At 48.4% G+C, this 27,378-nt stretch overlaps 1 protein-coding gene across 1 annotated transcript in view; it reads left to right on the forward strand.

The window, feature by feature from the left end:
- Positions 1-10,568: 10,568 nt before the first annotated feature.
- The window catches only part of SMC3 (structural maintenance of chromosomes 3), a 124,844-nt gene continuing 108,034 nt past the window's right edge, over positions 10,569-27,378 (forward strand). Inside the window, 6 exon segments of the mRNA XM_076057531.1 lie at positions 10,569-10,799; positions 16,883-16,958; positions 17,650-17,688; positions 19,523-19,590; positions 25,030-25,101; positions 26,636-26,715. Of these exon segments, the coding sequence (XP_075913646.1) occupies positions 10,785-10,799; positions 16,883-16,958; positions 17,650-17,688; positions 19,523-19,590; positions 25,030-25,101; positions 26,636-26,715 (350 nt within the window). The 5' untranslated portion in view covers positions 10,569-10,784.

The raw sequence follows: 27,378 nt of genomic DNA on the forward strand, positions 1-27,378 counted from the left end.
AGTCACTCACTCACCAAGTCACTCACCAAGTCACTCACCAAGTCACTCACCAAGTCACCCACTCACTCACCAAGTCACTCACCAAGTCACTCACTCACCAAGTCACTCACCAAGTCACCCACTCACCAAGTCACTAACCAAGTCACTCACCAAGTCACTCACTCACCAAGTCACTCACCAAGTCACTCACCAAGTCACTCACTCACTCACCAAGTCACTCACTCACCAAATCACTCACTCACTCACCCACTCACTCACTCATCTACTCACTCACTCACCAAGTCACTCACTCACCAAGTCACTCACTCACTCACCTACTCACTCACTCACCAAGTCACTCACTCACCTACTCACTCACTCACCATGTCACTCACTCACCTACTCACCCACTCACTCACCAAGTCACTCACTCACTCACCTACCCACCCACTCACTAAGCCACTCACCCACTCACTCACCAAGTCACTCACTCACCAAGTCACTCACTCACCAAGTCACTCACCATGTCACTCACCATGTCACTCACTCACCTACTCACTCACTCACTCACCAAGTCACTCACTCACCAAATCACTCACCAAGTCACTCACTCACCAAGTCACTCACTCACCAAGTCACTCACCCACCCACTCAACCACTCACCCACCTACTCACCCACTCACCCACCCACTGACCCACTCACTAACCCACTCACCCACCCACTCACTCACTAAGTCACCCACTTACCCACTTACCCACTCACTCACCAAGTCACTCACCCACTCACTCATCCACTCACTCATCCACCCACCCACCTCCCACTCACCCACCCACTCACATACCCACCCACTCACACACCCACCCACTCACACATCCACCCACCTACCACCCACTCACCTACCCACACACCCCCCACTCACCCACCCACCTACCCACCCACTCACCTACCCACCCCCCACCCACCCACTCACCTACCCACCTGCTCACCTACCAACCCACCCACCTACCCACCCCCACCCACCTACCCACCCACTCACCTGCCCACCCACTCACCTGCCCACCCCCTACCCACCTACCCACCCACCCACCTACCCACCCACTCACCTACCCACCCACTCACCTACCCACCCCCCACCCACCTACCCACCCACCCACATACCCACTCACCCACCTACCCACCCACTCACCTGCCCACCCCCCACCCACCTACCTACCAACCTACCCACCCACTCACCTACCCACCCACTCACCTACCCACCCCCCACCCACCTACCCACCCACCCACATACCCACCCACCTACCCACCCACTCACCTACCCACCCACTCACCTACCCACCCCCACCCTCCCACCTACTCACCCGCTCGCCTACCCACCCACGTACCCACCCACTCACCTACCCACCCCCCACCCACCTACCCACCCCCCACCCACCCCCCACCCACCCACCTACCCACCCACCTACCCACCCACATACCCACCCACCTACCCACCCACTCACCTGCATTGCATCCGGCTTGTGTGTTGAGTGTCTCTCTCAGTATTGGCAATGAGGCAGTGCTGAGTCAAGCAGGGACACAGCCGACCAGCCCGTGAGCTTCATCTGTCGCTCAACAGAGACTCATAGAGACCCATAGAGACCCATAGAGACTCATAGAGACTCATAGAGACCTACAGAGACTCATAGAGACACACAGAGACCCATAGAGACCCATAGAGACCTACAGAGACCTACAGAGACCCACAGCCGACCAGCCCGTGAGCTTCATCTGTCGCTCAACAGAGACTCATAGAGACCCATAGAGACCCATAGAGACTCATAGAGACCTACAGAGACTCATAGAGACACACAGAGACCCATAGAGACTCATAGAGACCTACAGAGACCCATAGAGACCCATAGAGACACATAGAGACTCATAGAGCCCTACAGAGACCTACAGAGACTCATAGAGACACACAGAGACCCATAGAGACCCATAGAGACTCATAGAGACCTACAGAGACTCATAGAGACACACAGAGACCCATAGAGACTCATAGAGACCTACAGAGACCCATAGAGACCCATAGAGACACATAGAGACTCATAGAGCCCTACAGAGACCTACAGAGACTCATAGAGACACACAGAGACCCATAGAGACCCATAGAGACTCATAGAGACCTACAGAGACTCATAGAGACACAGAGAGACCCATAGAGACTCATAGAGACCTACAGAGACCCATAGAGACCCATAGAGACCCATAGAGACCCATAGAGACTCATAGAGCCCTACAGAGACCCATAGAGACTCATAGAGACCTACAGAGACCCATAGAGACCAACAGAGACCTACAGAGACCCACAGCCGACCAGCCCGTGAGCTTCATCTGTCGCTCAACAGAGACTCATAGAGACCCATAGAGACCCATAGAGACCCATAGAGACTTACAGAGACTCATAGAGACCTACAGAGACACATAGAGACCCATAGAGACACGTAGAGACTCATAGAGACCTACAGAGACTCATAGAGACACACAGAGACCCATAGAGACCCATAGAGACACGTAGAGACACAGAGACCTACAGAGACCCACAGCCGACCAGCCCGTGAGCTTCATCTGTCACTCATCAGAGACTCATAGAGACCCATAGAGACCCATAGAGACCCATAGAGACTCATAGAGACCTACAGAGACTCATAGAGACACACAGAGACCCATAGAGACCCATAGAGACCTACAGAGACTCATAGAGACCCATAGAGACCCATAGAGACCCATAGAGACTCATAGAGACCTACAGAGACTCATAGAGACACACAGAGACCCATAGAGACCCATAGAGACACGTAGAGACACACAGAGACCTACAGAGACCCACAGCCGACCAGCCCGTGAGCTTCATCTGTCGCTCAACAGAGACTCATAGAGACCCATAGAGACCCATAGGGACCCATAGAGACTCATAGAGACCTACAGAGACTCATAGAGACACACAGAGACCCATAGAGACCCATAGAGACACGTAGAGACCCACAGAGACCTACAGAGACCCACAGCCGACCAGCCCGTGAGCTTCATCTGTCGCTCAACAGAGACTCATAGAGACCCATAGAGACCTACAGAGACCTACAGAGACCCATAGAGACACACAGAGACCCATAGAGACACATAGAGACTGATAGAGACCTACAGAAACCCATAGAGACCTACAGAGACCTACAGAGACCCACAGCCGACCAGCCCGTGAGCTTCATCTGTCGTTCAACAGAGACTCATAGAGACCCATAGAGACCCATAGAGACTCATAGAGACACACAGAGACCCATAGAGACTCATAGAGACCTACAGAGACTCATAGAGACACACAGAGACCCATAGAGACTCATAGAGCCCTACAGAGACCTACAGAGACCCATAGAGACCCATAGAGACCCATAGAGACTCATAGAGCCCTACAGAGACCTACAGAGACCCATAGAGACCCATAGAGACCCATAGAGACTCATAGAGACATACAGAGACCCATAGAGACTCATAGAGACCTACAGAGACCTACAGAGACCCACAGCCGACCAGCCCGTGAGCTTCCTCTGTCGCTCAACAGAGACTCATAGAGACCCATAGAGACCCATAGAGACCCATAGAGACTCATAGAGACCTACAGAGACTCATAGAGACACACAGAGACCCATAGAGACTCATAGAGCCCTACAGAGACCTACAGAGACCCATAGAGACCCATAGAGACCCATAGAGACTCATAGAGCCCTACAGAGACCTACAGAGACCCATAGAGGCCCATAGAGACCCATAGAGACCTACAGAGACCCACAGCCGACCAGCCCGTGAGCTTCATCTGTCGCTCAACAGAGACCCATAGAGACTCACAGAGACTCATAGAGACCCGTAGAGACTCATAGAGACCCGTAGAGACTCATAGAGACACACACAGACTCGTAGAGACCCATAGAGACTGTTATAGACCCGTAGAGACTCATAGAGACACATAGAGACTCATAGAGACCCATAGAGACACATAGAGACCCACAGAGACTCATAGAGACACATAGAGACCCATAGAGACACAGAGACACGTAGATACCCATAGATACCCATAGAGACGCATAGAGACCCGTAGAGACCCATAGAGACACAGAGAGACCCATAGAGACACACAGAGACACAGAGACTCATAGAGACACACAGAGATTCATAGAGACACCCAGAGACACACAGAGACTCATAGAGACTCATAGAGACACATAGAGACTCATACAGACCCATAGATACCCATAGACACCAATAGAGACCCATAGACACCCATAGAGACACAGACTCATAGAGACCCATAGAGACCCATAGAGACACACAGAGACACCCATAGGGACCCATAGAGACTCATAGAGACACACAGAGACTCGTAGAGACCCATAGAGACCCATAGAGACACACAGAGACACCCATAGAGACCCATAGAGACAGACTCATAGAGACAGACTCATAGAGACCCATAGAGACCCATAGAGACACACAGAGACACCCATAGAGACTCATAGAGACACACAGAGACACACAGAGACTCGTAGAGACACAGAGACACACAGAGAGACACAGAGACCCATAGAGACCCATAGAGACCCATAGAGACTCATAGAGACCCACAGAGACCCACAGAGACCCATAGAGACTCATAGAGACTCATAGAGACCCATTAAGACCCATAGAGACCCATAGAGACCCATAGAGACCCACAGAGACTCATAGAGACCCATAGAGACCCATAGAGACACACAGAGACCCATAGAGACACATAGAGACCCATAACAACTCATAGAGACCCATAGAGACACAGAGATCCATAGAGATACACAGAGACCCATAGAGACCCATAGAGACTCATAGAGACACACAGAGACCCACAGAGACCCATAGAGACCCATAGAGACTCATAGAGACCCATAGAGACACACAGAGACCCATAGAGACCCATAGAGACCCATAGAGACTAATAGAGACACACAGAGACCCATAGAGACACAGAGACCCATAGAGACACAGACACATAAAGAGACTTAGAGACCCATGGAGACCCACAGAGACCCACAGAGACCCACATATACTCAGAGATACATAGAGACTCAGAGACCCATAGAGACGTACAGAGACTCATAGAGACCCACATAGACCCACATAGACTCATGGAGATACATAGAGACCCACAGAGACAAATAGAGACCCATATAGATACATAGATAATCATAGAGATACTATGAGTGTGGGTCTCTTTGAGTGTGGGTCTCTATGAGTATGGGTCTCTATGAGTGTGGGTCTCTATGAGTGTGGGTCTCTGTGGGTCTCTATGAGTGTGGGTCTCTATGAGTGTGGGTCTCTATGAGTGTGAGTCTCTATGAGTGTGGGTCTCTGTGGGTCTCTATGAGTGTGGGTCTCTGTGGGTCTCTATGAGTGTGGCTCTCTATGAGTGTGGGTCTCTATGAGTGTGGGTCTCTATGAGTGTGGGTCTCTATGAGTATGGGTCTCTATGAGTGTGGGTCTCTATGAGTGTGGGTCTCTGTGAGTGTGGGTCTCTGTGAGTGTGGGTCTCTATGAGTGTGGGTCTCTATGAGTGTGGGTCTCTATGAGTGTGGGTCTCTATGAGTGTGGGTCTCTATGAGTGTGGGTCTCTGTGGGTCTCTATGAGTGTGGGTCTCTATGAGTGTGGGTCTCTATGAGTGTGGGTCTCTGTGAGTGTGGGTCTCTATGAGTGTGAGTCTCTGTGAGTGTGAGTCTCTATGAGTGTGGGTCTCTATGAGTGTGGGTCTCTGTGAGTGTGGGTCTCTATGAGTGTGGGTCTCTGTGGGTCTCTATGAGTGTGGGTCTCTATGAGTGTGAGTCTCTGTGAGTGTGAGTCTCTATGAGTGTGGGTCTCTATGAGTGTGGGTCTCTGTGAGTGTGGGTCTCTATGAGTGTGGGTCTCTGTGAGTGTGGGTCTCTATGAGTGTGAGTCTCTGTGAGTGTGAGTCTCTATGAGTGTGGGTCTCTGTGGGTCTCTATAAGTGTGGGTCTCTATGAGTGTGAGTCTCTATGAGTGTGGGTCTCTGTGAGTGTGAGTCTCTATGAGTGTGGGTCTCTGTGGGTCTCTATGAGTGTGGGTCTCTATGAGTATGGGTCTCTATGAGGGTGGGTCTCTTTGAGTGTGGGTCTCTGTGGGTCTCTATGAGGGTGGGTCTCTATGAGTCTCTGTGGGTCTCTATGAGTATGGGTCTCCATGAGTTTCTGTGGGTCTCCATGAGTATGGGTCTCTGTGGGTCTCTATGAGTGTGGGTCTCTAAGAGTGTGGGTCTCTATGAGTGTGAGTCTCTATGAGTCTCTGTGGGTTTCTATGAGTATGGGTCTCTATGGGTCTCTGTGGGTCTCTATGAGTATGGGTCTCTATGAGTATGGGTATCTGTGGGTCTCTATGAGTCTCTATGTGTCTCTATGAGTATGGGTCTCTATGAGTATGGGTATCTATGGGTCTCTATGAGTCTCTATGGGTCTCTATGAGTATGGGTCTCTGTGGGTCTCTATGAGTGTGGGTCTCTATGAGTATGGGTCTCTGTGGGTCTCTATGAGTATGGGTCTCCATGAGTCTCTGTGGGTCTCTATGAGTGTGGGTATCTGTGGGTCTCTATGAGTCTGTGTGGGTCTCTATGAGTTTGTGTGGGTCTCTATGAGTATGGGTCTCTATGAGTCTCTGTGGGTCTCTATGAGTATGGGTCTCTATGAGTATGGGCCTCTGTGGGTCTCTATGAGTCTCTGTGGGTCTCTATGAGTATGGGTCTCTATGAGTATGGATCTCCATGAGTATGGGTATCTGTGGGTCTATATGAGTCTCTGTGGGTCTCTATGAGTCTCTGTGGGTCTCTATGAGTATCGGTCTCTATGAGTCTCTGTGGGTCTCTGAGTATGGGTCTCTGTGGGTCTCCATGCGTCTCTATGGGTCTCTATGGGTCTCTGTGGGTATGTATGGGTCCCTATGAGTCTCTGTGGGTCTCTATGAGTATGGGTCTCCATGAGTATGGGTCTCTGTGGGTCTCTATGAGTCTCTATGAGTATGGGTCTCTATGAGTATGGGTACCTATGAGTCTCTATGGGTCTGTGTGGGTCTCTGTGGGTATGTATGGGTCCCTATGAGTCTGTATGGGTCTGTGTGGGTCTCTTTGAGCCTGAATAAATATACGTTTAGATGATTGAGTTATTTGACTGCTGCTGCTGCTATGAATGTGTTGTGTACTTAATGACGATACAGAGGCAGATATTCACGTAAGGGCATGTGCCGGTTTATTAATAAGTTGTTGTAGACAACTTTCACCAGGGGTAGGCCAGGGATAGGCCACAGGGTAGGCCAGGTGATGATGATGGTGATGATGGTGATGGTGATGATAATGGTGATGATGGTGGTGGTGATGATGATGGTGATGATAATGGTGATGATGGTGGTGGTGATGATGATGGTGATGATAATGGTGATGATAATGGTGATGATGATGGTGATGATGATGGTGATGATGATGGTGATTATAATGGTGATGATGGTGGTGGTGATGATGGTGATGATGGTGATGATGATGGTGATGATGATGGTGATGATGATGGTGATGATGATGGTGATGATGGTGATGATGATAATGGTGATGATGATGGTGATGATGATGGTGATGATGATGGTGATGATGGTGGTGGTGATGATGGTGATGATGGTGGTGATGATGATGGTGGTGATGATGGTGATGATGATGGTGATGATGATGATGGTGATGATAATGGTGATGATAATGGTGATGATGATGGTGATGATGGTGATGATGATGATGGTAATGATGATGGTGATGATGGTGGTGGTGATGATGGTGATGATGATGATGGTGATGACGGTGGTGATGATGATGGTGGTGATGATGATGATGGTGGTGGTGATGATGATGGTGATGATGATGATGTTGATGATGATGATTATGGTGGTGGTGATGACAGTGGTGATGATGATGGTGGTGATGATGATGATGGTGATGATAATGGTGATGATGGTGGTGATGATGATGATGGTGATGATCATGATGATGGTGATGACGGTGGTGATGATGATGGTGGTGATGATGATGGTGATGATAATGGTGATGATGGTGGTGATGATGGTGATGATCATGATGATGGTGATGACGGTGGTGGTGATGATGATGATGGTGGTGATGATGGTGGTGATGATGATGGTGATGATGATGATGGTGATGACGGTGGTGATGATGATGGTGATGATGATGATGACAGCTGTGGCGTGTTGTTGTTGTTGTTGTCGTTGTTGACGTGGTTGTTGTTGTTGTGGTTGTTGTTGTGGTTATTGTTGTTGTTGTGGTTGTTGTTGTTGTGGTTGTTGTTGTTGTGGTTGTTGTTGTTGTTGTGGTTGTTGTGGTTGTTTGTAGTTGTAGTTGTTGTTTGTAGTTGTTGTTGTTGTTTGTAGTTGTTGTTGTTGTTTGTAGTTGTAGTTGTTTGTAGTTGTTGTTGTTGTTTGTAGTTGTTGTTGTTTGTAGTTGTTGTAGTTGTTGTTTGTAGTTGTTGTTGTTTGTAGTTGTTGTTGTTTGTAGTTGTTGTTTGTAGTTGTTGTTGTTGTTGTTTGTAGTTGTTGTTGTTTGTAGTTGTTGTTATTGTTGTAGTTGTTGTTGTTGTTGTTTGTAGTTGTTGTTGTTTGTAGTTGTTGTTGTTTGTAGTTGTTGTTGTTTGTAGTTGTTGTTGTTGTTTGTTGTCGCTTCACGGGGATGGCCACGGGCGGCCACGAGGTTCAGACGAAGGAGTCGGGACTCTGGTTTAGGTGCGCGGCCATGTTGGCTGAGGGTAGCCGCCCCGCCCACCCCCCTGACGAAGATGGCCGCCCACCCCAACCCACCCTGAGCAAGATGGCCGCACCCCCCTCCCCCTGAGGAAGATGGCCGCGCGCCCCCCTGAGCAAGATGGCCGCCCACCCCCACCCACCCTTAGCAAGATGGCCGCGCTTTCCTCCTGAGCAAGATGGCCGCCCTGCCTACCTCCCGTTCCCTCAGCAAGATGGCCGCCGACGTTTACCCCATCCACCCTGAGCAAGATGGCCGCCCCCTGAGCAAGATGGCTGCACTCCAGCCCCCTGAGCAAGATGGCCGCCCATGCCCCCCCCCGAGCAAGATGACCGCACTCCCCCCCCCCCACCTCTGGGCAAGATAGCCGCCCACCCACCCTGAGCAAGATGGCCACACTCCCCCCACCCCGAGCAAGATGATCGCACCCTCCACGAGCAAGATAGATGCTCCCCCTGAGCAAGATGGCCGCCGTCCTGAGCAAGATGGTCGCCTTCCACCACATTCCCTCCCCACCCAAGCAAGATGGCCGACCCACACCACATCCCCTGAGCAAGATGGCCGCCCACCCAGAAGCACGTGGGTTTAAAAAATATATTTAATTTCAGAATTAATTTGTCATTTGTTTAATTTAATAAGCAATTGGCGACGTGTGTTTAATTTTAGCAGTTAATTGGTCATTTTTCTTGGTTCTTTCTTTCAAAATAACCGCCACTTTTTTCAAATTTTCTTGCTGTGGTTTTCACACCTGATGATTGCTCGTGTTGCAGTCGAAACATCGTGAGAATTTTATTGTTTTATATTTTTATTATTTTATTGTTTCCCTTCTACGTGGTGGTGACTTTACCGAAAGAACCAAGAATAATAATTTTATTGTTTTACAATAATTTTATTGTTTTATATTTTTATTATTGTATTGTTTCCCTTCTACGTGGTGGTGACTTTACCGAAAGAACCAAGAATAATAATTTTATTGTTTTACAATAATTTTATTGTTTTATATTTTTATTATTTTATTGTTTCCCTTCTACGTGGTGGTGACTTTACCGAAAGAACCAAGAATAATAATTGTATTGTTTTACAATAATTTTATTGTTTTATATTTTTATTATTGTATTGTTTCCCTTCTACGTGGTGACTTTACCGAAAGAACCAAGAATATGAATCCCTGCAGTCACGAAAGCTTTAAATAAAAATTTAATTGGTCATTGTTTAATTTTAAAAAATAATTCAGCGATTTGTTTGACCTCTCCATATGGACGTCTGAAAACAAAGATCCTCGTAAGCTCATCGGAAACGTCTCCAGGATCAATAAAAGAACCGAACTCTGATTCTATCACCAAAGAGCTTTACGGCTCTTCGGATTCCCCATTAAAATTCCCTAGACCTCTCATGATTGGTCGGTGCCGTACCACGTGATCGGCACATTTAAACACGTAGCCTGGATAAGCTATGCGCGTTTACAAACCACAGACCGGATAAGCGCTGCTCCTTTTTCAGACCGTACCAAGTGCTCCGCGAGCGCGGAGCGGGGTGGCGTTGGGTGAGACCAACTCGGAAAAACGACACGCTCAATTTTGCCGCTCCCCTTGCACAACGCTATCTAATTCAGCGGGCGTCTAATACAGCTCTAGTACGAATATTTTAGTGATTTTAACGTATTTATTTTGAAAAGATAAAATGTAACTGTGATCGATTGACAAACACCCCCCCCCCCTCCCACCATCGTATCCGAGTTGGTTTCGTCCATCACCGTTGCCGCCATTTCCCCCCCCTTCACCCGGGGGGTTCGCGTTCGCTTTTGGCGCCAAAGCGGGCGACGGGAACTTTACAATAATACACAAACACAAATAAACAAACAACGTCAACAGATCAACAACAACAACAACAACATAAACAACTTACCCATTAAACACCGAAGAGAGGCAGGGAAGGAATTGCCCGCCGAAATGTACATCAAACAGGTATCAGCTTATTTACCTCACAAGGCAATGCGATTCCAGTATCGCTTTGTGCTAAATTTTGTGTTATATTTATTGTGTTAGTTATGAGGTAAACCTATCATTGTCATCTATAAGAGTTGTAAGCCAGCTCGCTGTCAGGTTTGCCTCAGACAGTCTCACTAAGTGTGTAATTTGTGTTAATGTTTACGAGTTAGTAACTCAATTGTGTTATATTTGTTGTGTTAGTTATGAGGTAAACCTATCAATGTCATCTATAAGAGTTGTAAGCCATCTCGCTGTCAGGTTTAACCTCAGACAGTCTCACTAAGTGTGTAATTTGTGTTAATGTTTACGAGTTAGTAACTAACAATTGTGTTATATTTGTTGTGTTAGTTATGAGGTAACCTATCAATGTCATCTATAAGAGTTGTAAGCCAGACAGTCTCACTAAGTGTGTAATTTGTGTTAATGTTTACGAGTTGGTAACTAACAATTGTGTTATATTTGTTGTGTTAGTTATGAGGTAAACCTATCAATGTCATCTATAAGAGTTGTAAGCCAGCTCGCTGTCAGGTTTACCTCAGACAGTCTCGCTAAGTGTGTCATTTGTGTTAATGTTTACGAGTTGGTAACTAACAATTGTGTTATATTTGTTGTGTTATGAGGTAAACCTATCAATGTCATCTATAAGAGTTGTAAGCCATCTCGCTGTCAGGTTTAACCTCAGACAGTCTCACTAAGTGTGTAATTTGTGTTAATGTTTACGAGTTAGTAACTAACAATTGTGTTATATTTGTTGTGTTAGTTATGAGGTAAACCTATCAATGTCATCTATAAGAGTTGTAAGCCATCTCGCTGTCAGGTTTAACCTCAGACAGTCTCACTAAGTGTGTAATTTGTGTTAATGTTTACGAGTTAGTAACTAACAATTGTGTTATATTTGTTGTGTTAGTTATGAGGTAAACCTATCATTGTCATCTATAAGAGTTGTAAGCCAGCTCGCTGTCAGGTTTAACCTCAGACAGTCTCACTAAGTGTGTAATTTGTGTTAATGTTTACGAGTTAGTAACTAACAATTGTGTTATATTTGTTGTGTTAGTTATGAGGTAAACCTATCAATGTCATCTATAAGAGTTGTACGCCAGACAGTCTCACTAAGTGTGTAATTTGTGTTAATGTTTACGAGTTAGTAACTCACAATTGTGTTATATTTGTTGTGTTAGTTATGAGGTAAACCTATCAATGTCATCTATAAGAGTTGTACGCCAGCTCGCTGTCAGGTTTAACCTCAGACAGTCTCACTAAGTGTGTAATTTGTGTTAATGTTTACGAGTTGGTAACTAACAATTGTGTTATATTTGTTGTGTTAGTTATGAGGTAAACCTATCAATGTCATCTATAAGAGTTGTAAGCCAGCTCGCTGTCAGGTTTACCTCAGACAGTCTCGCTAAGTGTGTCATTTGTGTTAATGTTTACGAGTTGGTAACTAACAATTGTGTTATATTTGTTGTGTTATGAGGTAAACCTATCAATGTCATCTATAAGAGTTGTAAGCCATCTCGCTGTCAGGTTTAACCTCAGACAGTCTCACTAAGTGTGTAATTTGTGTTAATGTTTACGAGTTAGTAACTAACAATTGTGTTATATTTGTTGTGTTAGTTATGAGGTAAACCTATCAATGTCATCTATAAGAGTTGTAAGCCATCTCGCTGTCAGGTTTAACCTCAGACAGTCTCACTAAGTGTGTAATTTGTGTTAATGTTTACGAGTTAGTAACTAACAATTGTGTTATATTTGTTGTGTTAGTTATGAGGTAAACCTATCATTGTCATCTATAAGAGTTGTAAGCCAGCTCGCTGTCAGGTTTAACCTCAGACAGTCTCACTAAGTGTGTAATTTGTGTTAATGTTTACGAGTTAGTAACTAACAATTGTGTTATATTTGTTGTGTTAGTTATGAGGTAAACCTATCAATGTCATCTATAAGAGTTGTACGCCAGACAGTCTCACTAAGTGTGTAATTTGTGTTAATGTTTACGAGTTAGTAACTCACAATTGTGTTATATTTGTTGTGTTAGTTATGAGGTAAACCTATCAATGTCATCTATAAGAGTTGTACGCCAGCTCGCTGTCAGGTTTAACCTCAGACAGTCTCACTAAGTGTGTAATTTGTGTTAATGTTTACGAGTTGGTAACTAACAATTGTGTTATATTTGTTGTGTTAGTTATGAGGTAAACCTATCAATGTCATCTATAAGAGTTGTAAGCCATCTCGCTGTCAGGTTTAACCTCAGACAGTCTCACTAAGTGTGTAATTTGTGTTAATGTTTACGAGTTGGTAACTAACAATTGTGTTATATTTGTTGTGTTAGTTATGAGGTAAACCTATCAATGTCATCTATAAGAGTTGTAAGCCAGACAGTCTCACTAAGTGTGTAATTTGTGTTAATGTTTACGAGTTGGTAACTAACAATTGTGTTATATTTGTTGTGTTAGTTATGAGGTAAACCTATCAATGTCATCTATAAGAGTTGTAAGCCAGACAGTCTCACTAAGTGTGTAATTTGTGTTAATGTTTACGAGTTGGTAACTAACAATTGTGTTATATTTGTTGTGTTAGTTATGAGGTAAACCTATCAATGTCATCTATAAGAGTTGTAAGCCAGACAGTCTCACTAAGTGTGTAATTTGTGTTAATGTTTACGAGTTGGTAACTAACAATTGTGTTATATTTGTTGTGTTAGTTATGAGGTAAACCTATCAATGTCATCTATAAGAGTTGTAAGCCAGACAGTCTCACTAAGTGTGTAATTTGTGTTAATGTTTACGAGTTGGTAACTAACAATTGTGTTATATTTATTGTGTTAGTTATGAGGTAAACCTATCAATGTCATCTATAAGAGTTGTAAGCCAGACAGTCTCACTAAGTGTGTAATTTGTGTTAATGTTTACGAGTTAGTAACTAACAATTGTGTTATATTTATTGTGTTAGTTATGAGGTAAACCTATCAATGTCATCTATAAGAGTTGTAAGCCAGACAGTCTCACTAAGTGTGTAATTTGTGTTAATGTTTACGAGTTAGTAACTCAATTGTGTTATATTTGTTGTGTTAGTTATGAGGTAAACCTATCAATGTCATCTATAAGAGTTGTAAGCCAGACAGTCTCACTAAGTGTGTAATTTGTGTTAATGTTTACGAGTTAGTAACTCAATTGTGTTATATTTGTTGTGTTAGTTATGAGGTAAACCTATCAATGTCATCTATAAGAGTTGTAAGCCATCTCGCTGTCAGGTTTAACCTCAGACAGTCTCACTAAGTGTGTAATTTGTGTTAATGTTTACGAGTTAGTAGCTAACAATTGTGTTATATTTGTTGTGTTATGAGGTAACCTATCAATGTCATCTATACGAGTTGTACGTCAGACAGTCTCACTAAGTGTGTAATTTGTGTTAATGTTTACGAGTTAGTAACTAACAATTGTGTTATATTTATTGTGTTAGTTATGAGGTAAACCTATCAATGTCATCTATAAGAGTTGTACGCCAGCTCGCTGTCAGGTTTAACCTCAGACAGTCTCACTAAGTGTGTAATTTGTGTTAATGTTTACGAGTTAGTAGCTAACAATTGTGTTAAATTTGTTGTGTTATGAGGTAACCTATCAATGTCATCTATACGAGTTGTACGTCAGACAGTCTCACTAAGTGTGTAATTTGTGTTAATGTTTACGAGTTAGTAACTAACAATTGTGTTATATTTATTGTGTTAGTTATGAGGTAAACCTATCAATGTCATCTATAAGAGTTGTAAGCCAGACAGTCTCACTAAGTGTGTAATTTGTGTTAATGTTTACGAGTTAGTAACTCACAATTGTGTTATATTTGTTGTGTTAGTTATGAGGTAAACCTATCAATGTCATCTATAAGAGTTCTAAGCCAGACAGTCTCACTAAGTGTGTAATTTGTGTTAATGTTTACGAGTTGGTAACTAACAATTGTGTTATATTTATTGTGTTAGTTATGAGGTAAACCTATCAATGTCATCTATAAGAGTTGTAAGTCAGACAGTCTCACTAAGTGTGTAATTTGTGTTAATGTTTACGAGTTGGTAACTAACAATTGTGTTATATTTGTTGTGTTAGTTATGAGGTAAACCTATCAATGTCATCTATAAGAGTTGTAAGCCAGACAGTCTCACTAAGTGTGTAATTTGTGTTAATGTTTACGAGTTAGTAACTCACAATTGTGTTATATTTGTTGTGTTAGTTATGAGGTAACTGAACCTGTAAATGCCATCTATAAGAGTTGTGAATGAGCTGTGAGTTATAGTCTGACTCACACAGAGAGCCACACCACACAGAGTCACACACAGAGAGTCACACCACACACAGAGAGTCACACCACTCACAGAGAGTCACACCACACACAGAGAGTCACACCACACACAGAGAGAGCCACACCACACACAGAGAGTCACACAGAGAGAGTCACACCACACAGAGAGTCACACCACACATGCCACACCACACACGGAGAGAGCCACACCACACACAGAGAGTCACACCACACAGAGAGTCACACCACATCACACAGAGAGTCACACCACACAGAGAGTCACAGAGTCACACCACACACAGCCACACCACACAGAGAGCCACACCACGTCACACAGAGAGCCACACCACGTTACACAGAGCCACGTCACACACAGAGAGTCACACCACGTCACACAGAGCCACACCACGTCACACAGAGAGCCACACCACGTCACACAGAGAGAGTCACACCACGTCACACAGAGAGCCACGTCACACTGAGCCACGTCACACACAGAGTCACACCACGTCACACAGAGACCCACATCACACCACGTCACACCGAGCCACATCACACACAGAGAGCCACGTCACACTGAGCCACGTCACACACAGAGTCACACCACGTCACACAGAGACCCACATCACACCACGTCACACCGAGCCACATCACACACAGAGAGTCGCACCACGTCACACAGAGAGCCACGTCACACCACGTCACACAGAGCCACGTCACACCACGTCACACCACGTCACACAGCCACGTCACACACAGAGAGTCACACCATGTCACACACAGAGTCATACCACGTCACACAGAGCCACGTCACACACAGAGCCACACCACGTCACACACAGAGCCACACCACGTCACACAGAGCCACGTCACACACAGAGAGTCACACCACGTCACACAGAGAGCCACGTCACACAGAGAGTCACACCACGTCACACAGAGAGCCACGTCACACCACGTCACACAGAGCCACGTCACACACAGAGTCACACCACGTCACACAGAGAGCCACGTCACACCACGTCACACAGAGCCACGTCACACACAGAGAGTCACACTACATCACACACAGAGCCACACCACGTCACACAGAGCCACGTCACACACAGAGAGTCACACACAGAGAGTCACACTACATCACACACAGAGTCATACCACGTCACACAGCCACGTCACACACAGAGAGTCACACTACATCACACACAGAGTCACACCACGTCACACAGAGCCACGTCACACACAGCCACACCACGTCACACAGAGAGTCACACCACGTCACACCGAGAGCCACGTCACACCGAGCCACGTCACACACAGAGAGTCACACCACGTCACACCGAGAGCCACGTCACACCACGTCACACAGAGCCACGTCACACACAGAGAGTCACACCACGTCACACCGAGAGCCACGTCACACCACGTCACACAGAGCCACGTCACACACAGAGCCACACCACGTCACACCGAGAGCCACGTCACACCACGTCACACCGAGCCACGTCACACACAGAGAGTCACACCACGTCACACCGAGAGCCACGTCACACCACGTCACACCGAGCCACGTCACACACAGAGAGTCACACCACGTCACACAGAGAGCCACGTCACACACAGAGCCACACCACGTCACACACAGAGAGTCACACCATGTCACACCGAGCCACGTCACACCATGTCACACCACGTCACACCACGTCACACCACGTCACACCACGTCACACCACGTCACACACAGAGCCACACTGACGTTGTTCTCTGGCTCCCAGGTCATCATCCAGGGCTTCCGCAGCTACAGAGACCAGACCATCGTGGACCCCTTCAGCTCTAAGCACAACGTGATCGGTGAGTGGTGGTGGTGGTGGTGACGGTGGTGACGGTGGTGACAGTGGTGGTGGTGATGGTGGTGACGGTGGTGGTGGTGACGGTGGTGACGGTGACGGTGGTGACAGTGATGTAAGCCACGGTCATGTGTGTGGTGATGGTGATTTGTGTTGTGATGTGTGTAGTGATGGTGATGTTAGCGGTGATGGTGATGTTAGCGGTGATGTTAGCGGTGATGGTGATGTTAGCGGTGATGTGTGATGGTGATGTTAGCGGTGATGGTGATGTTAGCGGTGATGTTAGCGGTGATGGTGATGTTAGCGGTGATGGTGATGTGTGATGGTGATGTTAGCGGTGATGGTGATGTTAGCGGTGATGTGTGATGGCGATGTTAGCGGTGATGTGTGATGGTGATGGTGATGTTAGCGGTGATGTGTGATGGTGATGTTAGCGGTGATGGTGATGTGTGATGGTGATGTTAGCGGTGATGTGTGATGGTGATGTTAGCGGTGATGTGTGATGGTGATGTTAGCGGTGATGGTGATGTGTGATGGTGATGTTAGCGGTGATGGTGATGTGTGATGGTGATGGTGATGTTAGCGGTGATGTGTGATGTTAGCGGTGATGTGTGATGGTGATGTTCGCGGTGATGGTGATGTGTGATGGTGATGTTCGCGGTGATGGTGATCACTTTATTTTCCTTTTTTCCCAGTCGGACGGAATGGCTCTGGGAAAAGTAACTTCTTCTATGGTGAGGAGGCCGGTGGGGACGGGCAATGGTGATGTTGGTGATGGTGGTGATGTTGGTGATGGTGGTGATGTTAATGGTGGTGATGGTGATGTTGGCAATGTTTGATTTTGGTCGGTATGTTGATGGTGGTATTGGTGGTGATGGTGGTGATGTTAATGGTGGTGATGTTGGTAGTGATGGTGGTGATGGTGATGTTGGTAATGTTTGATTTTGGTGGTTATGTTGATGTTGGTAGTGATGATGGTGATAGTGGTGATGTTAATGGTGGTGATGGTGATATTGGTAGTGATGAGGGTGGTGGTGATTTTCATGGAAGTCCAATGGATGATGGTGATGGTGGTGATGTTGCAGCTGGTGATGATGTTGGTAATGTTTGATTTTGGTGATGATGATGGTGATGTTTGGGATATTGATGATGTTGGTGATGTTGATGTTGGTGATGTTGGTGATGGTAGTGATGTTGGTGATGGTAATGATGTTGATGATGGTGGTGTTGTTGATGATGATGGTCTTGTTGATGGTGGTGATGGTAGTGATGTTGATGGTGGTGTTGTTAATGATAGTGTTGTTGATGTTGGTGATGATGGTAGTGATGTTAATGGTGGTGTTGTTGATGGTGATGGTAGTGATGTTGATGGTAGTGATGTTGATGGTGGTGTTGGTGATGGTAGTGTTGTTGATGGTGGTGATGTTCGTGATGGTGGTGTTGTTGATGATGATAGTGATGTTGATGGTGGTGGTGTTGATGGTGGTGGTGTTGGTAATGGTGGTGATGTTGGTGATGGTGATGTTGATGGTGGTGATGTTGATGGTGGTGTTGTTGATGGTGGTGTTGTTGATGGTGGTGGTGTTGGTGATGGTGGTGATGTTGGTGATGATAGTGATGTTGATGGAGGTAATGTTGATGGTGGTGTTGTTGATGGTGGTGATGTTGATGGTGGTGGTGTTGGTGATGGTGATGTTGATGGTAGTGATGTTGATGGTGGTGTTGGTGATGGTAGTGTTGTTGATGGTGGTGGTGTTGTTGATGGTGGTGATGTTGGTGATGATAGTGATGTTGATGGGGGTAATGTTGATGGTGGTGTTGTTGATGGTGGTGTTGTTGATGGTGGTGGTGTTGATGGTGGTGATGTTGATGGTGGTGGTGTTGGTGATGTTGGTGATATTGATGTTGATGGTGGTGATGTTGATGATGGTGGTGTTGTTGATGGTGGTGGTGTTGATGGTGGTGATGTTGATGGTGGTGGTGTTGGTGATGTTGGTGATATTGATGTTGATGGTGGTGATGTTGATGGTGGTGTTGTTGATGGTGGTGATGTTGATGGTGGTGGTGTTGGTGATGTTGATGGTGGTGTTGTTGATGGTGGTGTTGTTGATGGTGGTGATGTTGATGGTGGTGATGTTGATGATGGTGTTGTTGATGGTGGTGTTGTTGATGGTGGTGATGTTGATGGTGGTGGTGTTGGTGATGTTGATGGTGGTGTTGTTGATGGTAGTGATGTTGATAGTGGTGTTGTTGATGGTGGTGTTGTTGATGGTGGTGTTGTTGATGGTGGTGTTGTTGATGGTGGTGTTGGTGATGATAGTGATGTTGATGATGGTGGTGTTGATGATGATTGTGATGTTGATGGTGGTGATGTTGATGGTGGTGATGTTGATGGTGGTGTTGTTGATGGTGGTGATGTTGATGGTGGTGATGTTGTTGATGGTAGTGATGCTGATGGTGGTGATGTTGATGGTGGTGTTGTTGATGGTGGTGATGGTGGTGATGGTGGTGATGTTGTTGATGGTGGTGATGTTGATGGTGGTGATGTTGATGGTGGTGATGTTACAGCGATCCAGTTTGTGCTGAGCGATGAATTCAGCCACTTACGGCCTGAACAGAGGCAGGCTCTGCTGCACGTGAGTGCCTGACACAGTGCCTGACACAGTGCCTGACACAGTGCCTGACACAGTGCCTGACACAGTGCCTGACACAACACCCACAGTGCCTGACACATCACTCACAGTGCCTGACACAGTGCCTGACACAGTGCCTGACACAACACCCACAGTGCCTGACTCATCACTCACAGTGCCTGACACAGTGCCTGACACAGTGCCTGACACAACACCCACAGTGCCTGACACATCACTCACAGTGCCTGACACAGTGCCTGACACAGTGCCTGACACAACACCCACAGTGCCTGACTCATCACTCACAGTGCCTGACACAGTGCCTGACTCATCACCCACAGTGCCTGACACATCACTCACAGTGCCTGACACAGTGCCTGACACAGTGCCTGACTCATCACCCACAGTGCCTGACTCATCACTCACAGTGCCTGACACAGTGCCTGACTCATCACCCACAGTGCCTGACACATCACTCACAGTGCCTGACACAGTGCCTGACTCATCACCCACAGTGCCTGACACATCACTCACAGTGCCTGACTCATCACCCACAGTGCCTGACTCATCACTCACAGTGCCTGACACAACACCCACAGTGCCTGACACATCACCCACAGTGCCTGACTCATCACTCACAGTGCCTGACACAACACTCACAGTGCCTGACTCATCACCCACAGTGCCTGACTCATCACTCACAGTGCCTGACACAGTGCCTGACTCATCACCCACAGTGCCTGACACATCACTCACAGTGCCTGACACAGTGCCTGACTCATCACCCACAGTGCCTGACACATCACTCACAGTGCCTGACACTTCACCCACAGTGCCTGACACATCACCCACAGTGCCTGACACATCACCCACAGTGCCTGACACATCACTCACAGTGCCTGACTCATCACCCACAGTGCCTGACTCATCACTCACAGTGCCTGACACAACACCCACAGTGCCTGACACATCACCCACAGTGCCTGACTCATCACTCACAGTGCCTGACACAACACTCACAGTGCCTGACTCATCACCCACAGTGCCTGACACAACACCCACAGTGCCTGACACAACACCCACAGTGCCTGACACATCACCCACAGTGCCTGACACAGTGCCTGACACAACACCCACAGTGCCTGACTCATCACTCACAGTGCCTGACTCATCACTCACAGTGCCTGACACAACACCCACAGTGCCTGACACATCACCCACAGTGCCTGACTCATCACCCACAGTGCCTGACACAACACCCACAGTGCCTGACACAACACCCACAGTGCCTGACACAACACCCACAGTGCCTGACTCATCACTCACAGTGCCTGACTCAGTGCCTGACACATCACTCACAGTGCCTGACACAACACCCACATTGCCTGACACATCACCCACAGTGCCTGACTCATCACCCACAGTGCCTGACACAGTGCCTGACACATCACTCACAGTGCCTGACACAACACCCACAGTGCCTGACTCATCACTCACAGTGCCTGACTCATCACCCACAGTGCCTGACACAGTGCCTGACACAACACCCACAGTGCCTGACACAACACCCACAGTGCCTGACTCATCACTCACAGTGCCTGACTCATCACCCACAGTGCCTGACACATCACTCACAGTGCCTGACACAGTGCCTGACACATCACTCACAGTGCCTGACTCATCACCCACAGTGCCTGACACAGTGCCTGACACAACACCCACAGTGCCTGACACATCACCCACAGTGCCTGACACAACACCCACAGTGCCTGACACATCACCCACAGTGCCTGACACAACACCCACAGTGCCTGACTCATCACCCACAGTGCCTGACACATCACCCACAGTGCCTGACACATCACTCACAGTGCCTGACTCATCACCCACAGTGCCTGACACAGTGCCTGACACAACACCCACAGTGCCTGACACATCACTCACAGTGCCTGACACAGTGCCTGACACATCACCCACAGTGCCTGACTCATCACTCACAGTGCCTGACACATCACTCACAGTGCCTGACACAGTGCCTGACACATCACCCACAGTGCCTGACACAACACCCACAGTGCCTGACACAGTGCCTGACACATCACCCACAGTGCCTGACACATCACTCACAGTGCCTGACACAACACCCACAGTGCCTGACACATCACCCACAGTGCCTGACACAACACCCACAGTGCCTGACACATCACTCACAGTGCCTGACACATCACCCACAGTGCCTGACACATCACTCACAGTGCCTGACACAGTGCCTGACTCATCACTCACAGTGTCTGACACAACACCCACAGTGCCTGACACATCACCCACAGTGCCTGACTCATCACCCACAGTGCCTGACACAACACCCACAGTGCCTGACACAACACCCACAGTGCCTGACACAGTGCCTGACACAGTGCCTGACACAGTGCCTGACACAACACCCACAGTGCCTGACACATCACTCACAGTGCCTGACACATCACCCACAGTGCCTGACTCATCACCCACAGTGCCTGACTCATCACCCATAGTGCCTGACTGATCACCCACAGTGCCTGACTCATCACCCACAGTGCCTGACACAACACCCACAGTGCCTGACACAACACCCACAGTGCCTGACACAACACCCACAGTGCCTGACACATCACCCACAGTGCCTGACACATCACTCACAGTGCCTGACACAACACCCACAGTGCCTGACACAGTGCCTGACACATCACCCACAGTGCCTGACTCAACACCCACAGTGCCTGACTTATCACTCACAGTGCCTGACACAACACCCACAGTGCCTGACACATCACCCACAGTGCCTGACTCATCACTCACAGTGCCTGACACAGTGCCTGACACAACACCCACAGTGCCTGACACATCACCCACAGTGCCTGACTCATCACTCACAGTGCCTGACACAACACCCACAGTGCCTGACACATCACCCACAGTGCCTGACACATCACCCACAGTGCCTGACACAACACCCACAGTGCCTGACACAACACCCACAGTGCCTGACACATCACTCACAGTGCCTGACTCAACACTCACAGTGCCTGACTCAACACCCACAGTGCCTGACTCATCACTCACAGTGCCTGACACAGTGCCTGACACATCACTCACAGTGCCTGACACATCACTCACAGTGCCTGACACAACACCCACAGTGCCTGACTCATCACTCACAGTGCCTGACACAGTGCCTGACACATCACTCACAGTGCCTGACTCATCACTCACAGTGCCTGACACATCACTCACAGTGCCTGACACATCACTCACAGTGCCTGACACATCACCCACAGTGCCTGACACAACACCCACAGTGCCTGACTCATCACTCACAGTGCCTGACACAACACTCAGTGCCTAACACAACACCCACAGTGCCTGACACAACACCCACAGTGCCTGACACAGTGCCTGACACATCACCCACAGTGCCTGACACAACACCCACAGTGCCTGACACATCACTCACAGTGCCTGACACAACACTCACAGTGCCTGACACAACACCCACAGTGCCTGACACAGTGACTGACACATCACCCACAGTGCCTGACTCATCACTCACAGTGCCTGACACAACACCCACAGTGCCTGACACAACACCCACAGTGCCTGACACATCACTCACAGTGCCTGACTCATCATCCACAGTGCCTGACACATCACTCACAGTGCCTGACACAACACCCACAGTGCCTGACACAACACCCACAGTGCCTGACACATCACTCACAGTGCCTGACTCATCACTCACAGTGCCTGACTCATCACTCACAGTGCCTGACACATCACTCACAGTGCCTGACTCAACACCCACAGTGCCTGACTCATCACTCACAGTGCCTGACACAACACCCACAGTGCCTGACACAGTGACTGACACATCACCCACAGTGCCTGACTCATCACTCACAGTCCCTGACACAACACCCACAGTGCCTGACACAACACCCACAGTGCCTGACACATCACTCACAGTGCCTGACTCATCATCCACAGTGCCTGACACATCACTCACAGTGCCTGACACAACACCCACAGTGCCTGACACAACACCCACAGTGCCTGACACATCACTCACAGTGCCTGACTCATCATCCACAGTGCCTGACACATCACTCACAGTGCCTGACTCATCACTCACAGTGCCTGACACAACACCCACAGTGCCGGCCTTCACAAACGCTGCTGCTGCTGGCTGCTCGCTGCTAACAGCACTTGGCCCAACCCCAACAGTCTATTAGAGGCTACACGGGGGACCTTTGTCTTTTTGTGTGAGTGTGTCTGTGTGTCTGTGTGTAGTGTGTCTCTTTGTGTGTGTGTCTGTGTGTGTCTCTCTGTGTGTGTCTGTGTGTCTCTTTATGTGTGTGTATGTCTGTCTGTGTGTCTCTTTGTGTGTCTTTGCGTGAGTGTTTCTGAGTGTCTTTTTGCGTGGGTGTCTGTGTCTTTTTGTGTGTTTCTGTGTGTGTGTCTCTTTGTGTGTGTGTGTGTGTCTTGTCTGTGTGTGTGTCTTGAGGCCTCAAGGTGCACATGTCCTGGCACAAGCGTCGTGGTGACGTCACCGCCACTTAGTGGCGAATGGCGGTTGTTGTGTGTGTCTGTGTGTAGTGTGTGTGTATCTGTCTGTGTGTCTGTGTGTGTGTATTTTTGCGTGTGTCTCTTTATGTGTGTGTCTGTCTGTGTGTGTCTCTTTGTGTGTCTTTGTGTGAGTGTTTCTGCGTCTGTCTTTTTGTGTGAGTGTGTGTGTGTCTTTTTGTGTGTTTCTGTGTGTGTGTGTCTGTCTGTGTAGTGTGTCTCTTTGTGTGTGTGTGTCTGTCAGTGTGTGTGTGTCTGTGTGTAGTGTGTCTTTGTGTGAGTGTCTGTGTCTCTTTGTGTGTGCGTGTTGTCTGTGTGTGTGTGTGTCTGTGTGTGTGTCTGTCTGTGTCTAGGTCGACTCAGCCTCAAATGAGTACCTGGTGCGGTGTGTAAACATTGCCACTAGGGAGACAAAGGCGGTCGGGCGTGGTGCTGGCCACCCACCCCCTCGTGTACCGTTACCGGCCTTCATAGGTGCTCGCTAACAGCACTTGCCCCTACAGTCTGTTAAGGCTACACGGGGGATCTCTGTCTGTGTATAGGTGCTGCTACTCGCTGACAGCACTTGCCCCTACAGTCTGTTAAGGCTACACGGGGGATCTTTGTCTGTGTGTAGGTGCTGCTACTCGCTGACAGCACTTGCCCCTACAGTCTGTTAAGGCTACACGGGGGATCTTTGTCTGTGTGTAGGTGCTGCTACTCGCTGACAGCACTTGCCCCTACAGTCTGTTAAGGCTACACGGGGGATCTTTGTCTGTGTGTAGGTGCTGCTACTCGCTGACAGCACTTGCCCCTACCGTCTGTTAAGGCTACACGGGGGATCTCTGTCTGTGTGTGAGACAGGAGGGTACCGGTCCACGGGTGATCTCGGCCTTCGTCGAGGTTGTCTTTGACAACTCGGACAACCGCCTGCCGGTAAGACGCACTCCACACACAGACGCAGACAGACACACATAGACACACACACACAGACACACACAGACACGCACTCACTCACACATACAGACACGCACGCCACACACACTCACACACACAGTCACACACAACAACAACCGACATTCGCCACTAAGTGGCGGTGACGTCACCACGACGCTTGTGCCAGGCTATGTGCACCTTGAGGCTACCACGTGAAGTGTCAAACGCCCGCTGGCAGGAGGTCACGGGGCAGACCCAGCAGGTGCCACGGGTCGACTGACTGAGATGACTGGCTGATGCACCACCTGTGCCCCTAACTGTGCCAACCTGCTGTGCTTTAGCCACCCGGCGGTGCTGGCCACCCACCCCCTCGTGTGCCACAGTGTCGGCTAATCGCGAACAGCACTTGCCCCTGCAGCCTGTGAAGACTATACAGGGGGATCTTTTGTCTTTGTGCGGGTGAGATAAGGGGTTCTGAGTGTCATGGGCCTGAGAGATAAGCTGATGTGTGAGTTGGTGGGTGGGTGGGTGAGTGGGTGATTGATTGAGTGAGGGAGTGAGTGGGTGAGTGAGTGGATGATTTATTGGGTGAGTGGGTGAATGAGGGAGTTGGTGAGTGAGCAGGTGGGTGAATGAGTGGATGATTGAGTAGGTGAGGGAGTGAGTGCGGGAGTGGGTGAGTGAGTGGATGATTGATTGATTGGGTGAGTGGGTAGGTGAGTGAGTGGGTGAATGTGGGAGTTGGTGAGTGAGCAGGTAGATCATTGATTGATTGAGTGGGTGAGTGAGTGGATGATTGATTGATTGGGTGAGTGGGTAGGTGAGTGAGTGGGTGAATGAGGGAGTTGGTGAGTGAGCAGGTAGGTGAGTGAGTGGATGATTGATTGATTAAGTGGGAGTGGGTGAGTGAGTGAGTGGGTGAGCGATTGATTGGGTGAGTGGGTAGGTGAGTGAGTGGGTGAATGAGGGAGTTGGTGAGTGAGCAGGTAGGTGAGTGAGTGGATGATTGATTGATTAAGTGGGTGTGGGTGAGTGAGTGGGTGAGCGATTGATTGGGTGAGTGGGTAGGTGAGTGAGTGGGTGAATGAGGGAGTTGGTGAGTGAGCAGGTAGGTGAGTGAGTGCATGATTGATGGATTGAGTGGGTGAGTGAGTGAGTGGGTGAGGGAGTAGGTGAGTGAGTGGGTGGCACGGGATAGAGAAGAGATGGAGCTGATGTGGAGCTGAGTGGACTTGCCGATGACCGGCACCAGCGGTGTCAAGATCGGCCTCTGTGGAGGAGGCTCGTGAAGGACGCTGCTACTGGGCAGTTGGAGGCAGTTGCCCTCCAGCAACAACAACGGAGGGCGGAGGAGCGACGCTCACAACAACGAGCGGAGCGCCGGGTGGCTAAAGCGCAGCAGGTTGGCACAGTAGGGGGCACAGGTGGTGCATCAGCCAGTCGTCTCGGTCAGTCATGGGCCTGTCCCGTGACCTCCTCCTGCACCTAGCCTGGCACGGCAGTCACGTGGAGGACCTTTGTCTTTTGTGCTCAGATTGACAAGGAGGAGGTCACTCTGAGACGAGTCATCGGAGCGAAGAAGGACCAATACTTCTTGGACAAGAAGATCGTGACGTCAGTAGACACAACACGTCACACAGCTAACACAGCACTTCACACAGCTAACACATAGCTAACACAGCACACACACAGCTAACACAGTGCGATACACAGCTAGCACAGCACTACACACAGCTAACACAGCACTTCACACAGCTAACACAGCACCACACACAGCTAACACAGCGCTCCACACAGCTAACACAGCACCACACACAGCTAACACAGCGCTCCACACAGCTAACACAGCACACACACAGCTAACACAGCACTTCACACAGCTAACACAGTGCGACACACAGCTAACACAGCACTACACACAGCTAACACAGCACCACACACAGCTAACACAGCACCACACACAGCTAACACAACACTACACACAGCTAACACAGCGCAACACACAGCTAACACAGCACACACACAGCTAACACAGCACACACACAGCTAACACAGCACCACACACAGCTAACACGGCACTACACACAGCTAACACAGCACACACACAGCTAACACAGCACCACACACAGCTAACACAGCACTACACACAGCTAACACAGCACTACACACAGCTAACACAGCACCACACACAGCTAACACAGCGCCACACACAGCTAACACAGCACCACACACAGCTAACACAGCACTACACACAGCTAACAACACTACACACAGCTA

Source organism: Petromyzon marinus, chromosome 83 (genome assembly GCF_048934315.1).
Source record: "Petromyzon marinus isolate PM22_M1 ecotype Great Lakes invasive population chromosome 83, UKy_Petmar_22M1.pri1.0, whole genome shotgun sequence".
Taxonomy (NCBI): domain Eukaryota; kingdom Metazoa; phylum Chordata; class Hyperoartia; order Petromyzontiformes; family Petromyzontidae; genus Petromyzon; species Petromyzon marinus.